Source organism: Pongo pygmaeus, chromosome 10, assembly GCF_028885625.2.
Source record: "Pongo pygmaeus isolate AG05252 chromosome 10, NHGRI_mPonPyg2-v2.0_pri, whole genome shotgun sequence".
NCBI lineage: Eukaryota > Metazoa > Chordata > Mammalia > Primates > Hominidae > Pongo > Pongo pygmaeus.
This window is the reverse complement of record NC_072383.2, coordinates 27652396-27670423: the sequence shown is the minus strand read 5'-3', so window position 1 is coordinate 27670423 and position 18028 is coordinate 27652396. Positions and strand designations below refer to the sequence as shown.

General features: G+C 38.1%; 1 protein-coding gene across 2 annotated transcripts in view; it reads left to right on the top strand.

Moving 5' to 3' along the window:
• Positions 1 to 18028, top strand: part of ITPR2 (inositol 1,4,5-trisphosphate receptor type 2) — a 512913-nt gene that overhangs the window by 228369 nt on the left and 266516 nt on the right. For both annotated transcript variants that reach the window (XM_054443160.2, XM_054443161.2), the window contains exons 27-31: positions 11881 to 11970; positions 12092 to 12217; positions 14443 to 14565; positions 15210 to 15410; positions 17423 to 17674. In XM_054443160.2, the coding sequence (XP_054299135.1) occupies positions 11881 to 11970; positions 12092 to 12217; positions 14443 to 14565; positions 15210 to 15410; positions 17423 to 17674 (792 nt within the window). The remainder of the gene's footprint in view (positions 1 to 11880; positions 11971 to 12091; positions 12218 to 14442; positions 14566 to 15209; positions 15411 to 17422; positions 17675 to 18028) is intronic.

Genomic DNA, 18028 nt, shown 5'->3' with positions numbered 1-18028 from the left:
ACTTAGCAGTATATGTTTAAGTTCTTCCATGTCCTTTTGCAGTTTAATGCCTCATTTTTTGTTATTGCTGAATAATAGTCCCTTGTATTGCTTATCCATTCACCTATTGAAGGACATCTTGGTTGCTTCCAAATTTTGGCAATTATGAATAAAGCTGCTATAAATATTTGGGTGCAGGTTTTGAGCTCGTATCTTTTGACCTTAGTCCTGGGGTTGACATAGGGTATATTTTCCTGCTTAGAGTATTGGTGATTGCCTTTTCCTGTTGGCCGAGGGTGCTGCTAACCTGAGACCACATTACTCCCATCCTATATACCTATTTTAAGGCAGGAGTTTTGGGTTTAGCTCCCCAAACTAGACACTTGCTCAGTTTCGTTAGTCTTTGGGTTGCAGATCTAGTATTGTCATTTGCCTTCAGGGAAACTTATCTTGTGCCCTTGTTGCTTGGAGCTCTCTGATCAGGTTTCAGGTTACATTTTTCCTTTAGAAGATGGAGGATGGGGTCTCTGGGAGTTGTCCTTTGTTTTCTATGGGCCCAGAAATGTACTTAAAATAGGTTTATATCTAAGATCTAGTTGTTTTGTAATAGGAGGGTTCTTTGCAGTTTTAAGTTGGCCATTCTTGCCAAAGTCTTTGGGATGTATTTACTTCAGGTGTTCAGTGATTTTTTGTTGTCATGAACCCACATTCTTTGGAACTTTGTATGTGGAATTCTTCTGAGGTCTATAGTTAAGGCCTCATTGAGATTTTATTTGCCTCTGTGAAGCACTTTGGGACACTACATTCTGTAACCATGTTGAACATACCTTTTGGCTTGGGTCTTTCGGGACCCCTTTAGATTGGACATTCTGGTCCCCAGTCTTGAGTGAAAGTGAGCTTGTCTTTGTATATGGGAGCCTCAAGAGAATTTTTTCACCTCTTTTGCTTTTGATGAGTGCCAAGGCCAAGATAGGTGCCGTTTTGCTCTTCTGTGGGCCATGTCTTTCCCTGGTTTATCATTGTGGGTGTCACCCTTAGGTATTCCTGACTCTATGCCAGGGTCTCTGATCAGACCTTCCATCTTGCATGGGATCTGGATTTTGTTTCCTTTTTGCCGTGTGTGTGTGTGTCTGTGTATGATACAGCAAAACTCAGAATCCAGGTTATTAGGTATGGACTGATGCCCTCAGAGCCAACAGTGATTCTAGTGCTTGATTATTGCTCTGAAATTTTTATGTATTTTCAGGGTTTCTGGCCTTGCTACTATAAATAGATGTTTTAAATATTTTATCAATCACTTTTAGATGTTATACAGGAGGGATTTCTCTGCACTTTATCATTTTCTGTTTGATAATTCTTAACAAGAGACAACTCTTCTTTGTTTTGAGCCTGTGTATTTGTCTCAATAATATCTATTCAAACCTATGCTAGGTTTGGGGCAACGTGAATGGTCGCACTTAATGAACTGTCATGTTTCTCCAGAGTAAAATCTTTCTTTCAAATTCTGTGTAAAGTGTACATTTCAGTCCCGTTGCTTTCATCCTAACTTGCCTTTGTGCTCACTTGAATTTCTCCTTTCCGTTCTTAAAGTTTGATATCTGGACTCAAATCTCATATTCCACTTGCCCTCAACGAACGAACACACTTCATGGACACCCAAAAAACAGGGTGACAAAGTAGTTGATTAAATACTGAACTATGTAGTACAGAAAAAGGGGAGGCCAGCGTGGGCCTGATGACTGAAAGAAGGCCTCACTCTGGATTCTGCGCATAGGCCTATTCTGAAGGATTGGGAGGAGTTAGCTAATGTATTCAAGAATAATAAGAGAAGTAAAGTTCAAGAATAAGCGATTTGTATTTGCAATGACTGGCAACTGGGAGCCTGTGAAGATTCTTGGGTAGGGAGGTGAGCATACTATTTTGGAAAATTTAGTCTGACAGAATCCGGAATGCTTCAGAAGAACAAGAGGCTGGGTTGGGACACCCATTAAGAGGCCTGTTGTACGAATTCAGGTGTGAGCTTCTGAAAGCATGGACTAGTGAGGTAGCAGTAGAAATGTATGCAAATAGGTGGATTGGGAAGCTGGGAGAATGGTACCTATATAATGGATTAATATAAGGGGAACAAAAATGAGAAACTATGAAGTTACTAATTTATATACAGCCAAATAATCTGTATTATGCAATAACCCAGCAGCCAAAGATAGTGGCAATGTATTGTAAACAGGATGAAATATATTACGGTATCAATGGAAACAGCCAGTAGCAGGCAGCACACACAGTAGCAGGCCAATACGAACAATACTCCTTTGTTGTTTAGTAAATCTTACAAAGGCTGTAAACACAGCACCATCAGCATTGTTCTAAAACAGCTCATAATGGTCTAACTTTGTGCCTGCTTAGATATCAGAAGACCAGATAACTTTAATGTGATTCTTCATTTTGAGAATAAAAAATATCTCCAATAACATAAAAGTGTGAAGGGAAAAAAAGTTTTTTCCCTCAGTGGTAAATTTGGTATACTCTGTTGACAATAAATTTGAATTGATGGTCTGTCTACTAATACTAACAAATCTCAGTTTATAATCCAAAATTATACCATTACCATACTTGATCTCTTATAAATAAGGATAAGGGGATGGATTTGGTTGTCTATTAAGCCCATTGCGTCCCTAGAGCCTAGGAGCTTTATTATCTATTGTATATAATAGTGTTTCCCTTTATTAAACTTATCGTCCCCAGCATTAAAAGACTGTACCATCATTTCTGAAAGCTTAAAGGCTAAAATATAACAAGTTGACAATATCAGTAGCATTAGGAGCAATTACTAATTCATCACTTTCAAATATGCATTGACTTCTAAATATAGGAAGGAGAGATTAACTCAGGAAACCGTATCTGAGTAGGTTAAGTCAGGATTACCCTTTACGTTCATCCACCACTTTATTTAGGGTTGAGAAGCAGGTCACGTGGGCATTGCAGTGCTTCAAAGGAAAGTTTCTTATGTTGTTTATTTTGATTGTTAATTTTTCTTACAGTGATTTTGTTTCTCTATTTGTGTATATACCTATATTTATCTCTATATCTATCTACTCACCTATATATGGTTGCTAGCTTCTTTTTCTTTACTTTTTTTTAGAGATGGGTCTTGCTGTGTCACCTAGCTGGGGTGCAGTGGCCCTTTTTAAAAATTTGACTTAGACTCTCACTGATGTAAATTCTCATGCTTAAACTATCTATCTAGTTTTTACTTCAAGGACTATATAGTTCATTTTCAGGTTATTTAATTGGTTCTTTTTCATGTCCATCTATTCTAGATTCATATCTGCCTGTTTTTACTTCATAATTATTTTTGTTCTTTTAATGGATGTGTGATGTAAGGAACAGAATTAACTAAAAAATGTCCCTAGGGGCTCACTCTGGATTGTCTGGACAACGAGGTGGCTGGGACTGTTTTTGCAGATGAGGAGTCCCTTTCTTCCAAGGGGCTGTGTACTGATTTTGGCTTCTCATAGGACCCGTGGCTTCTGCCCCTCAGCAGGGACAGTCCAATTTCTATGGGCCATGGGCTAGTGTTCAAAAGATTCCTGTAAACAACAGGCACTGCCTGGTGCCGGAACAGTTCGTGTGTCCCTTTATTGAGAAGGTTACGCTCCAGCTTGCCCCATAGGTAGTTACTGTGGTGTTGCGGGGAGTGGTTGCTTGGAGATCTAGACCCATACTATCCAGTAGGGCACCCAGCACTCGTGTGTGGGGAGATGGGAGGAGGGGAGACCTGTGCCTTCTCTTCTCTTGCTGTTGCTTGGCTTGTAGCCTATCCTTTCCCTGAAAAGGCTATCCTTCATTATCCATGCTGAGTGATGCTGTGACATCATCCTGAACACTATTGCATGGCACGTGGCAACCACAGAGGTACCCACTGGGCATAAGGGATGCTATTCCTCACTATCTCTATGATTATTTTAAACATACCTAGTTACAAAGCCTGTCAGAAAAGCTCTTGATTGTTTATATTTCACTGGACATGATATAATATTATTATTGAGTTTTGTGGTTGACATTTTTAGTATTAATGTTCCTCATAGGAGTTTGAATTATAGTTTGCAGATTTATCTTAATTATTATTATTAATTATATTACTTTATTAATTATGAATTAATTCCTTCCTTCCCTCCCTTCCCTCTCTTTCCTTTTCTTCACTGATTTTTCTCTAGTTCTCCCTAGGCACACCTTCCCTATCTGATGGTTTTTCTATTACCTCCACATCTCATTACTTTTTGAAAGCAAAAACTGTATTCCATTCTTTGCCTGCCGCTTCTGATCTTTTTTCCTTTGATGAAGCAAGCAAAGTTGCAAATCCCTCTAGAAGGATGTATATTAAGAGGGTTCTCCTTTTCCAAGTGTTGGTATGAGATTCTGTGCAGTGGGAAAATAGTTCTACATAAACTTGTTTCTTCAGCCAAACTTGTGATTGATTAGCTGACTTTTGACAGAATCTGGTAGAATGTCTAACCCTGATGGCCTGGGACAGAAGCAGTCCATGTGTTCTAGACAGAATCTTGCAGCTTGACCTGACCAATCAGGGACACGGTGGTAATTTCATGAAGCGCTTTTATTCATTAGTTTTGGACAGTGCTTTTCTGAATTTTCCTTTTATGGAATCTGTTTCTTTGTCTCCAGTTTCTATTTTTGCCTCAGACCTCATTGTATATTTATTTGTTTATATCATTATACATATTCCCATTCTTATGTCTGAGCTAATTCCACTGAAGGTGATTGTGACAGGTGAGTTTCAGTTAATAAGCCCCTTCACATGACATACATGTGAAAAATAACTTTTGGTTTATAATAAAATGCTTGTTTTACACATTCTTATCCTATTTGGTTATAATATAAATTCTTAAATGTAACAATTATACTTCCAGAATGTGTTATTTGAATTACTTGGTTATTAGATCTTTTTTTATGAGAATTTTTTCCCTTCTCATTTTCTAACCACATTTAAATTGATACTGTTTGAGTATAAACTTAGTATTTCCCTTCATGCTATAAATAAGTTACTATCTTTTTTTTTAAACTTTTCCATTTGTTCTTTTTTTTGTAGACAGGGTCTTGCTCTGTCATTCAGGCTGGATTGCAGTGGTGCGATCACAGCTCACTGCAGCCACCACTTCCTAGGCTCCAGTGATCCTCCCTTAGCTTCCTGAGTAGCTGGGACCATATGTGTGCACCACCACGCCTGGCTAATTTTTGTATTTTTTGTAGGGATGGGGTTTCACCATATGGCCCAGGCTGGTCTTGAACTCTTGAGCTCAAGCAACCCACCTGCTTTAGCCTCCCAAAGTGCTGGGATTACAGGTGTGAGCCCCTGCGCCTGTCCTCCACTTGTTCTTAATTCAATACAAGTTGTTAGTGAAGATTCTATGTTCCCATATGGTTTCTTTTTTTCAGCAAGTGGCTAACGAGGAAATAATAGTGACTGATTGATTCAAATCAGAGAATACATTTGTTTTTAGATCAGGCAACAACAATTCTGTAATGATTTCTTAGGGAACAAGTGAGTGTAAAAGGCAGTGCCGATTCGTCCCTCTCACACATTTCGTACATACATCCCCCTTCTCACAACCATGTCTGTCTGGGTGAGCTATAATATTGTGACTAGGGAAGCTTCCTTCATACGATGTATCAGTATCAAAGTCAGTCTCTAAGGGTTCTATTATGTTGCTGTTTTCACTTCCTGTACAGTGCTTTGTATGCCATTCTGTTGACCAAAAGGTTCCCCATGCTTCCTACATTTTATATAACACTGTTGAGTTTTTAGCCATCCCTGGAGTTACATCAGAAAATTTCTGGGACATATTGCTGTATGATAATAGGTTCCTGATGTGTTCTTTTTTTTTTAATTTAAAAGTAAACTTTAATGTCAAAAATGCAAACTTGGGGAGCACAGAAAGATCACACACAAGGCTGCCACTTCACGCACTTGGAGGGGTTGCACAGCGGTCGGGCAGAGGGGCCCCTCACTTCACAGACGGTGGGGTCGCCAGGCAGAGGCCCTTCTCTCTTCGCAGACAGTGAGGCGGCCAAGCAGAGGGGCTCCTCAATTCATAGACTGTGGGGCGGCCAGGCAGAGGCGCTCCTCTCTTCCCAGCGAGTGGGGCGGCCAAGCAGAGGGGCTCTTCACTTCACAGACAGTGGGGCTGCCGGGCAGAGGTGCTCCTCACTTCCCAGACGGTGGGGGGCCCGGGGAGAGGCACTCCTCACTAGGTTCCTGATGTGTTCTTATGAAAACAGTTACTAGTTACATTAAACATTTCCAGTTTTTCCTAATACCTGTCTAAGCAAAGATGCTGCACCCCAGTGGCACGAACTTTTTTTGTTAACTTATTTATCAGATGCAGATTATAAAGGAGATTTGGGTTTTGTACTAGAACATCAGGTTAAACGTTATCAAATACTAACTAAAATGACATCAAATGAGTCAGAAAAATGCCATTATTTTATTTTTTATTTATTTTTTTGAGACAGAGTCTGACTCTGTCGCCCAGGCTGGAGGGCAGTGGCACGATCTTGGCTCACTGCAAGCTCTGCCTCCCGGATTCACGCCATTCTCCTGCCTCAGCCTCCCGAGTAGCCGGGACTACAGGCGCCCGCCACCATGCCCGGCTAATTTTTTGTATTTTTAGTAGAGACGGGGTTTTACTGTGTTAGCCAGGATGGTCTCAATGTCCTGACCTCGTGATCCGCCTGCCTCGGCCTCCCAAAGTGCTGGGATTACAGGCATGAGCCACTGCGCCCGACCGCCATTACTTGATTTGTCTTGGGACGGAGCAAAAGGAAAAAAGGTTTGGGGTAAGGTTATGAATATGTATGTATCCTCTAGAAGGGTAGAGCTTTGCCCCTGACTTGAGGAAACATCTGGAAGGAAGTTATCTGCAAGTAATGCTGGTCACAGCCTCTTCTGCCCATTGTGGATTTTGAATCAAGCCTTCAAGCAGCCTTAGGTGCTTCCCAGGGAAGCAGAAACCGACAACCATGATACCAAGATCGTCCAAAGTAGCTTTCCAGCGAAGCAAGGTCATAGAAGTTGATCTAGGGTGATACCTTCCTAAATGACTAGTACATGATGTTATCATTAGGTGGGAGGGAGAAAAAAATACCTCCTTATCCCACAGAGGGTTATTCAGTTATCTGAAAGAGGCAATTTATTCTGAACAGCTTCAACTACATTATAATCTATAATCTGATTGGCGAATCAAATGTAAAAGACCGGTTATTACAATTTTTTTTGCATGTTTTGAAGGGAGGTGAGGATAGAAGAAGAAAAGCATTTGGCACCTGAAGTTGGGGGGAGGGTGGCTGGTTTATGGTGTCACTGACTGGTTTAAAGAATGGTTACACCAGAGAAGGCTACCAGTACAGATGGTGAGCAGAAGGCCTTGTAGTCTTGCTGACTTGGCAACTTTGCTGAGGATGGACCTCCTTAAACTTCAGTGGGGCAGGGATAAATAGAAGGCATGCACCAAGCTATTTTAATCATGCAGCTGCAGATGTAGGCAGCTCTACATTGTAGGATTTGGAAAATTCTATTTTTAAAACCATGATTGCCCTTGGTTAAATTAAGGAGCTGGATTCCCATTAATCAGTGCCAGTATTTATTTATTTATTGAGATGGGTCTCACTCTGTTGCCCAGGCTGGAGTGATTAGCACAATCATAGCTCACTACAGCCTCAAACTCTTGGCTCAAATGATCCTCCTGCCTCAGCTTCCTGAGTAGCTAGGGCTATAGGTGAGCCCACCATGCCCAACTAATAAATTTTTTTTTATTTTTTATAGAGACAGAGTCTTTCTATGTGGCCCAGGCTAACCTCAAACTCTTGGCCTCAAGCAGTCCTCCCACCTTGGCCTCCCAAGTATAGGGGTTATAGGCATGAGTCATCATACCTAGCCGTGCTAAAATTTAGTTTACCATATAGTTCATGTAATATCAGTTTCTTATATCATTTTTGCTATTGATATAAAAGTTTCCCTGCCTGATGCAAAAAAAAAAAAAAAAAAAAGGGAGAAACTATCTTTAGAACCAATATTCACTCTTTGTGTCTCTGCCTAGAACCCTGATGCCACCCAATTTCTAGACTATTCTTGGTCTCTTGTTTTTGAACTTACTGTTTTATGTTATGGTATATACTATGCAATTAAAAATATAGCTACCGCTAAAATCACTGAACTAAGCTGTTTCCCATATTCTATTACAGGGAATAAATTTAGGTTCTCCAGATGATAGGAAGCAGTTACAATAAAATGCGAGGACGTTTGGGGCATCGTATTTATTTTTCATCACTATTGTCAAAAGGATCATTTGGAGATGTGCTACGAGCCTGATACTGTTCTAAGTGTCACACTTTTTTTTTTTTTTTCTAGGCCCATTCAGTTCTGGGATGCTGCATAAGTCATACTTCTTCATTTTGCACTTTTCTAATATTTTGTCATTAGAATAAATTCAGGGTTTTGTAGATTAGGCCAGTGATGTAGGGCTAAAGTTTATAGAATGTAAAGCATTGTATAAGACATGAAGAATACAGCCAATTTCAGCTCTTTCAGAAGGAAAACTTTTGGAGCACCTTTATTTAGACCATTTTGGCATCAGAATTAGAAAACAAAACCTAACTGTAGTTATATAGTTTACATATTTCTTAAATTACCCTGATGACTGCTTTGGAATCATCCAGATATTCCATGGGTTTTTGCTCAATTTAATTAAACTGAATTATTTTCTGAAATTAAAAGGGGTTGTTTGTTGAATTTTCCAATCTTGCTGCCTTTTGTTGACTGCTAGCAATTTTAAATTAAAATCATTATTTTTCATAATTTCCACACATACAGAGTTTAGCATTGTCTATATCTTCACCTGGGCTGAACTAAAGAGCATAACTTTTTGTAATGTAGTACATTTTACCTAAGATTACTTTTCTTAAAACAAGACAGTTGCTTTTTCTTCAGATTATTGCTGAAAAACAGGCTTAAGGGTATCTACCAAAGCTTCACCTGCCTTTTTAACAGCTTTCAAGTTGACATATATCAAAAATATCTCTTTTCTAATTAAGGAGCTTTGTCAATCTTTAGAGCTGGTAATGTCTTAATCCTGGTTTGTGGTACAAGTGTGTGTGTTTGTGTGTATATGTTTTAGTATTTCTTCTCTTACAGAAAAAAAAAGAAACGGCCTTTAAAAAATCCAGCCTTCACCTTTGTCATCAGAAAAAGGAAATCTAATTATATTTATAGCTTTTGCAGTTTCTACTTCTCATCAATTAATTATTTTTGCTATCAAATGGAAAATCTGTTTGCTTCATACTCTGACCTCTAGCCTCTTTCCATCTAAATAGTTTTCATTCATCTTAGCCACTGGGTTGTGTTTTCACTTCTACATTGGCTTTACTTTTATATAGTTTAACACTTTCATATATATATATATATATATATATATATATTTTTTTTTTTTTTTTTTTTTTTTTTTTGAGACTGAGTCATGCTCTGTTGCCCAGGCTGCAGTGCAGTGGTGCGATCTCAGCTCACTGCCACCTCCGCCTCTCCGGTTCAAGCGATTCTCCTGCCTCAGCCTCCCAAGTAGCTGGGATTACAGGCACCCACCACCGCACCCAGCTAATTTTTGTATTTTTAGTAGAGATGGGCCAGACTGGCTAGACTGGTCTCGAACTCCTGACCTTGTGATCCGCACGCCTTGGCCTCCCAAAGTGCTGGGGTTACAGGTGTGAGCCACTGCGCCTGGCCTCTCTGATAATTTTTAAGATTCACTTCATGGTTAATGTCTTGCAGGTAATATGCTGCATTCTTTTCTCTCTTTTATTTACCTGGAGTGGTGGTTGGACTGCTTTCATTTCTGTCCAAATATTCATTATGATAGCTAGGCGATATAGCTCTGGAGTCTAACTTAGTAATGTTTTGAAGGCTTTCAGTGTTTGGATCTTTTACTTTTTGCATTTCCAACTCTAGTGAGTATGAGTGACAAGTGCTAGCAAGGTAGAAGCTAAGAGATGAGAAAGAGTCATTAAAGGGTAGAAACTGCTGTTGTACAAGAAACAGGGATGAAGCAGGGAGACGAGGAAGAGGAGATGGAATTTTTGAATTCATGCATCAAAAATTTTGTTCTCTGAGACACAGTGGGGAAGATAGACAGGTTTGTGGATATCACTGGAAATTTTTGGATGGAAAAGAGAAAGTGTCCATGTCAAGGCATTTCTGTCTACACAGTAAAATGGGAGGAGGCGGTCACTTGTTAAAGTGAAGTTGAGACTGGGAGCCTCAGGACAATATTTGCCAGAAAAGAAGCAAAAGAAAAATATAAAGCTGAGTGAGGAGTGTGCTGGCTCAACGTGGGTTAATGCTCTGCTGCTTGAAGCCTTTCATCAGAACTGTTTGATTAGCAAGGAAAGTATTTTTTTTCTTTCTTGATGTTTATTAATTTTGTGATTTGTCCTGGAGCACAGTAGGAGGAACAACTTGGGGCGAATAAATCATATCAATTGGCCTCATGTATCTTTGTAACTTTTTCCTGAGCTTAAACTAGGGTCCCCTTTAACTGCAAGCGCCTAACGCCATCATTATAGTCAGGAGTTTAGGGTGCTTTGGACCCACATTGAACTTGACATTCCTCCCAAGTGCAATTTTGCATAGACTGTAAATGAGGGAGGCCATCAGACCCCACTCTGATTGCCCAGTCTTTGCAATGGACCCTGTCAGTTCTTGCCATTTTCCACATAACTAGTGTGCTTGTTCTTGCTGCAGTACCTTTGGCTAAGGTGACTTCTTCTTCACCTGGCAAGGCTTTTCCCTGCTCATTTAAACATCCTTTATGCCTAACTAGACAGTTTTCATCCTTCTAGACCTTGCCTTAAACTTGACCTCCTTCGTAAACTTGTCTAAAGCTGCAGCTGTTCTCTTTCTATCTCTCTCTTTCTGAATAGTGAATTCTGCCTAGTTCAAATCTTTGTTGATATATTTCTCCCTGTTTTCTTAGGTAGACTGTAATTTTCTTGTGAGAAGGACCATATCTTTTATGTATCTGTTTTAGATCCGTTCACCATAGTCTAGTGCCAGGTGTGCATGACATCTTCATAAATGTTCGGAATGGAATTGTTTGTCACTGGTGTTTGATTTTCATAAGGTGACGCCAGTAGTTGATGTTTCAAATATGTCCACTCCCCATATTTGTGATACTACAGATAATAGTTATTATAATTTAGTATTTTTGGTGTTTCAGGTTTTCTTAATAAGCTTTATTAATTTGGTAATTTAAACATTTTATTTTAATTTGCTTTTTATTTTTCTCTCTTCATTTTCATGGTTCTGTATGTTGGCCCAGAGTCGTGACTCTTAAGGATGCCATGGTAACCTGTCAGAGAATTGTTGTGTTAAGTTGTTCTTTGCTCCCTTCTCTGAGATGTGCTCAGCTGTGATGATCTGCTCCATCACTCTTTTTTTCTTGCAGTTCATTCCTAGTGATTAAATTATATATTTTATGCCCTGTATTTTCACTATTTCTTCTCATATAGGCAATATAAAGCCACAGCATGTCTGAGATATATATGTCTCATATGGATATGCACTAATAATATGTATGAAAACTTTACAATTTAATTCATATAATTATAGGTCATTCCAGTTAACTTGTCATTGGGTTCTCACTGGGTAGCAGTAATTTGCATGGCTCAGTCAAGCCAAGGAACTTTTTATGCAATAAAAAAGTACGAAAGAAACATTTAAGTTGAATAATAGATTTATTACAAAATAATTACAAAATATATTTATTATTTAATACAAAAGAAATAAATTTACCACAAAGCTACAAATGGCATAAAAGTACATATTTGTGTTCCTTTTAGGAATCGAACATTTTAAGTCCAGTGCAGGATGGAACAAAGAAACCTCAGATTGACAGCAACAAAAGCAATAACTACCGGATTGTAAAGGAGGTCAGCAGATACAAAATATTCTTATATAGGTTTATATTTGCATGCCAAATAAGTTTTGCTTATATATTATACTTAATATTGTTATTTGTTATATTTGATGCTTTCCCTCTTCTTTTTAAAGATTTTGATCAGGCTAAGTAAACTCTGTGTACAGAATAAAAAGTGTCGGAATCAACATCAACGATTACTGAAAAATATGGGGGCGCATTCGGTGGTGTTGGATCTTCTGCAGATACCCTACGAAAAGGTTAGTCCTGGTTATTTTTTGTTCTTTAGCTTTTTATCTTGATACAATTTCAAATGTTTTGCAAAGTTCCAGGAAATTTTTTCTTTCTTAATTATTTTAGAATAAATCACCCACCAGGTGCCCCATCACCCCTGAGCCCTTTTGTGTATGTTTCCTACAAATGAGGGTACACTACCATGTCACCACACTAGAGCCTTCCCCATCGGGAAAGAGCAAGGCACTTTACTGCCACCTAGTCCCTACACACTACTCAGATTTCTCCCATTGTCCCAATTGTTTTCGGCTTGAAAAAAAGATCCCCTTCAGAATCATGTGCTATTTGGTTGTCATGTTTATTTAAATCTCTTCATGCGGGAACTGCCATGACATTGACACTCTTGAAAATAGCCAGTTATTTTGAAGGATGTCTCTTAATGTGGATCATCTGATGCATCTTTGGCAGGAACATAACCGGAGTGATGCTGTGTTTATCTCATTGCTTCCTATTTGTTGGTGCAGGATTTTGATTTGTCCCATGACTGATGATGTTCACTTTGATCAATTGATTGAGGTTGTGTCTGCCAGGTTTCTCTGATTTTCCCTTTGTAATTCCCTTGTAATTCCCTTGTAATTAATAAGTATTTTGTGCAGCAGTTTTGTGAAACTAAGTAAATATCCCATTCTTCATCAAACTTTCAACTTATTCATTTATTGTGTTTATTTTTATCAGTATGGGTTTGTATATGTTCATTTTATTCAATAGGTTATAAAGAGTTCTATCATTATTTATTTTGATTTCCAGATTGTCTCAGATTTGACCAGTGGAGTTCCTTTGGGCTAGACTATCTGTCTTCTAACATCCCCCCCACCATTCTTTGATTACTTCCTTGCTTTCTGGCACAATAAAATGTTCCAGGCTCATCTTGTATTCTTCTTGCTTCAACTCTAGAATCAGCCATTTCTTCAAGAGGCTCCATTTCCATTTGGTGGGAAATGGTATTTAGGAGCAAAGTTCTGAGAACTGAGTATGCTTATTGCTTTGGGGTTTTGCCCCCATAGGCCCTCTAAATGGGCAAAGCTAGGGAATATGCATATGTGTGGGTGCATGTAGAAATTTATTTAATATTAATATAAAATACCACTGAAAACATGAGTCCATCTGAATTCCTAACAATGCCCACATGACAAATGGTACAATCAACTACACGGAGAAATTTTAGGTAGTTTCACTGATATTGTCACAAGACCACTTTTAAGAAGACAAATTTGCTTCTCTGTGAATTTTGAGACTTAAGTTTCTCGTTAAGATTCTTATAATCAAATGATAGTAGCTTAGTATAGGACTTTGGAAAATGGCAATGAATAAGGATATTCATTATTAAGAGTGTTACGAAAGAGGGGGACAAAAAGGAGGAGAAAATAGAAGAGAAAGCAAAGAGGAAAATAAAAAGAAATAGGTGGAGATAAGAGACAAGGTAAATAGCAAAAGGAAGGGATTTGAGAGGGGAAGAACTGAGATGAGTGAGTAATAAATATATATACAGAGAAGATTGATAGAGTGGAGGAAGAGAGGAAGTTTGAATGGAGTGGAAATGGAGTGAGAGCAGAGCAGGAGAAAAGGGGATGGGAGCAGAAGAAATAATAGATGGGACAAGAGGAGAAGACAGGAGATGGAATAGACGTGGGAGAAAGAGTAGGAAGGAAGATGTATGAGAAAGAGTGAAATAGAGTAGGGAAAGAGAGACAAAGAAGAATAGAAGCAGAATGATGGAGATATAGACATACTGCAAAATGAGACATTTAAAGGTAGGGAAGAATTATGGGGACTGGGGAGTACAGCAGAGAAGGGAGGAGAAACAGAAAGATAGGGACAGAGAGGAAAGGAGGACAGAGGAGGTGTGGGGATGAAGCAGAAGAGGAAAAGGTGGCTATGTACAGAGATGGGGAAACGTGGTGGACAATTAGAAAGATTGGGGAGAAAGAGAAGGGCTGTGAAATGAAGGGGGCATTGGAAGAATAGAGCAGAATAGGATTAGGAGAAATAACAAAGAAAAGGTGAGAAAGATCTAGAAAACAGAAGAGGGACAGGAGGGGAAACTGGGAGAGGTGTGAAACATAAAGGACACAGAGAAAGGAGAGCAAAGATGGGCAGAGAGAAATGGTATATGTGTGAAAGGAGAGATTTTTGCATAACATTTGCAGTCTCCTATGTTTGTTTCTATCATGTGCTATTCTTTAACTTACAGAATGATGAAAAGATGAATGAAGTAATGAATCTAGCCCATACATTTCTGCAGAATTTCTGTCGAGGAAATCCACAGAATCAAGTTCTTCTTCATAAACATCTGAATTTGTTTTTAACTCCAGGTGTAAGTATTTTAGTGGCTTCTAATATTTCTAGTAAAATGTGCATCAAATTTGTCTTAGTAACATTCATGAAGAGAATTTTGTTACACTTCCTTGCTTCATTTTTTTTTCCTTGTGGAAATTCTCTCTCCAAAAGTGAATATGTTTTTTTTTTTTTCATTAAGGAAACTTTTAAAGAAACTTGAAAAATTGCACAAGTTTTACATGAAAATGACAACGTCTTTTATATGCATATAGTTAAATGTCAGGGAAAAGATATGGTAGAACAAAGAACTAACTCACAATACCATGAGTAAGGTAAATATGGAAAACTCAGAGATGGAGTTTGCCCTTGTCTGTAAAATGTGTTTGAGCAGATTTTATGGAAGACCTAATTTTGAATTCATAATTAATCTCAAGAATACTGTTGCCAATATGTTGCACTTTATGATAATAAGCTCCTTTCTCCAACTAAATTCCTCTGTGAGCTCAGTTTTCTTTTAATGGTTAATGATCTCATTGCATTTTTTGAAAGTCATGCACAGAAAATTCACTGTGGCTTCGTATAAAATATAAAACTGATCACAAGCAGGGCAATTAGTCTAAGTACTGTAGAATAGAAAATTGATCTTGTCAGAATTACAAGGGCACGTTCCTCTGTGTTTAGCTCCTTGAAGCAGAAACCATGAGGCACATCTTCATGAACAATTACCATCTGTGCAATGAAATTAGCGAGAGAGTTGTACAACACTTTGTGCACTGCATTGAGACACATGGCCGCCACGTGGAGTACCTGAGGTTTTTGCAAACAATTGTAAAAGCAGATGGTAAATATGTGAAGAAATGCCAGGATATGGTAATGACAGAGGTATGTTCTCAGTTTGCCTTTTATCAGCTTCATATAAACAGTATGTTCAAATATGTATTTTCTATTACAGTGAAAAAGCCCCCAACAACATAGGTTTGGAAAATTATTTAATTTAATCATGACTACTCAAGTGCAAATATATTTTGCTTTAATCTAGTGAAGCAACATATCTTAAGTTGGTTTTATGATTTTTCTAAGTTTATTTTTCTTTTTGACCTATAATGAATTTGTGTATTTTAAATAATGGGTAAAATCCTATGAAATGTTATCGATTGTTTGGAATGAAAGTGACAAAATTTATATTTTTAAGTTTCCAATGATATAAGAAAGACAGATTAAACTGTGCTTTTCCAGTGCCTTTATTGCTCTGTTTCTGAAATGTAAAATGGGTGTTCTCTGCTGCTATTTGCAGAAAGCTTTGAAGAGAATCAAACTAAGTAATACAAACTACCCAACAGTGATTTTTTTTACAACATGTGGAAACTTACTATTTAGAGTAAGTTATAAATTTCAGCAAATGAATAGATGAAGGTACTTCATTTCTTTGTTTGCGTTTTTCACGTTTATGTTTGACATTGAGTGATATTTATGTGATGAGTAAGTTACTAGGAAGCAAGTATGATACATTGGAGAAGTAGCAGCTTAAAGAGCCCATTGATTAAATCACCGCTCTGTGACCAAATGGTTCTCTCGTGGCCCATATGGGTTAAGGGAGCTTCCATCCATGGCCACCAAACAGTTACATGGTAGATTTTTATTGGTTTCTGGGTATTTTCATTTTCATTATGATATACCTTAAATTTGGGAGTGGAGGAGATTTCCATAATGATTCAAGGAGTCCCTCCTGCCACTTAGAAATCTTAAAATTAATTTAGCTTAAAGCCTTGAATTTTTAAATGTAAATTATTGTTATTAAACATTTTAAGGAACATTTTAAGCTTGTAAAATTCACCTTTTTCTTATCTGCATTTGCCTTCACATTACCTCTTCATTGTCTGGAAATGTGAGAACTAAAGGATTTTGCGTTATGATCAGCAAAGAAAGAATTAGAATGGGGAAGCAGCAACAGTGAAACCATCCCTATGATACTGTTGGGTGAAGTGTTTCTGTGCACAAAGAAGTATTTGTAATATTATGTTAACATATAATACATATTTTTGATACACATACATTCTCTTTCAACAACACTTTCAAAGTAAGCCAACGAATCGGCTTATAGATTTAAATATGTTGTCACTTTAAATATAATACATAGAGAAAAAAATTGTATGTCCTTAGTTACCCACCAACGTATCTCACACTGGGGTTAGAAAACTGGTACTGATAATAGACAATAAGATATTATGGAGCTTGAGCAATAAAACTGCCACCTGATGGAATTTTGTACTAAAATTATATAAACAAAATGTGAAGGAAAATTTATGTCCTAAAAGCCCCTACTTATTCATATCTTTGTTTCTCTTGGTTTTTTGGTCTTAGTTTTCTACTTAGTTCTCTTATCTCTGCTTTTACCTTCATTCTCTGCTGATGCCTTCTTATGACACATGGAATTTTGTAGTCTTTTGTAGAGCTGTAATTAGCTCGATGTACTTGCTTACTTATGTAGTCACTATTGCAATGGATGAGGATATTTTACTCTGCTTTAGTAAAATTATGAGATTTCTTGTGCTTTGGCCATGGAGTCTCCCAAAAAAAGTAGATGAAAATAACTTTTTTTTTTTACAAGTTTAATTTCAGTGTGATGAACAATTTACTATCATCCATGTTGTTTCATTCTTGCCCCATCTGCTGCTTCCACGTTGCCCCAACTGGTTTTGATAGCGTTCATAGCTGGTTCCTTGGTATGGGACCATAATCTTGTCACCACCCTCCCCAGGCATAGCTCTGCCTTTTCCATATTATACATGTTTTTACAAAGAGATACACATGTTTCTAGATATATCAAGCCTTTGGAAATAACTGCAAGGATGAATGTTTGGACTGCTACATAGACTCTCTTATTATCATTTCAGTTGATAAATGGGGGTGAAGACGTGCTGATATTTTACAATGATAGAGCATCATTTCCAATCCTTCTCCATATGATGTGTTCAGAGAGAGACCGAGGGGATGAGAGTGGCCCCTTAGCCTACCACATCACCCTGGTGGAATTGCTGGCAGCATGCACAGAGGGGAAAAATGTCTACACTGAAATCAAGTGTAATTCCCTTCTCCCACTGGACGACATAGTGAGGGTGGTGACCCATGACGACTGCATCCCTGAGGTAAGCCTGGCAAAAGCTTAGCAGCTCTAATAGAATCATTGTTAATTTTTAAAGTTTATCTAGGTGCCAGAAGTCCCCCATACTAATATTTATAATGAGATCATATATTTAGTCAGGGAATTGTATTTAACTATATAATTTGGAAAATGTAAAAGAGCATAGAAGGTCTACTTTTTAATAAGAAGTTCTATAAGAAGTTCTGCAAGATGATAAACTTTTTTTTCTTTTTTTTGAGACAGAGTTTTTCTCTGTTGCCCAGGCTGGAGTGCGATGACAAGATCTCGACTCACTGCAACCTCCACTTCTTGGGTTCAAGCGATTCTCCTGCCTCAGCCTCCCGAGTGGCTGGGATTA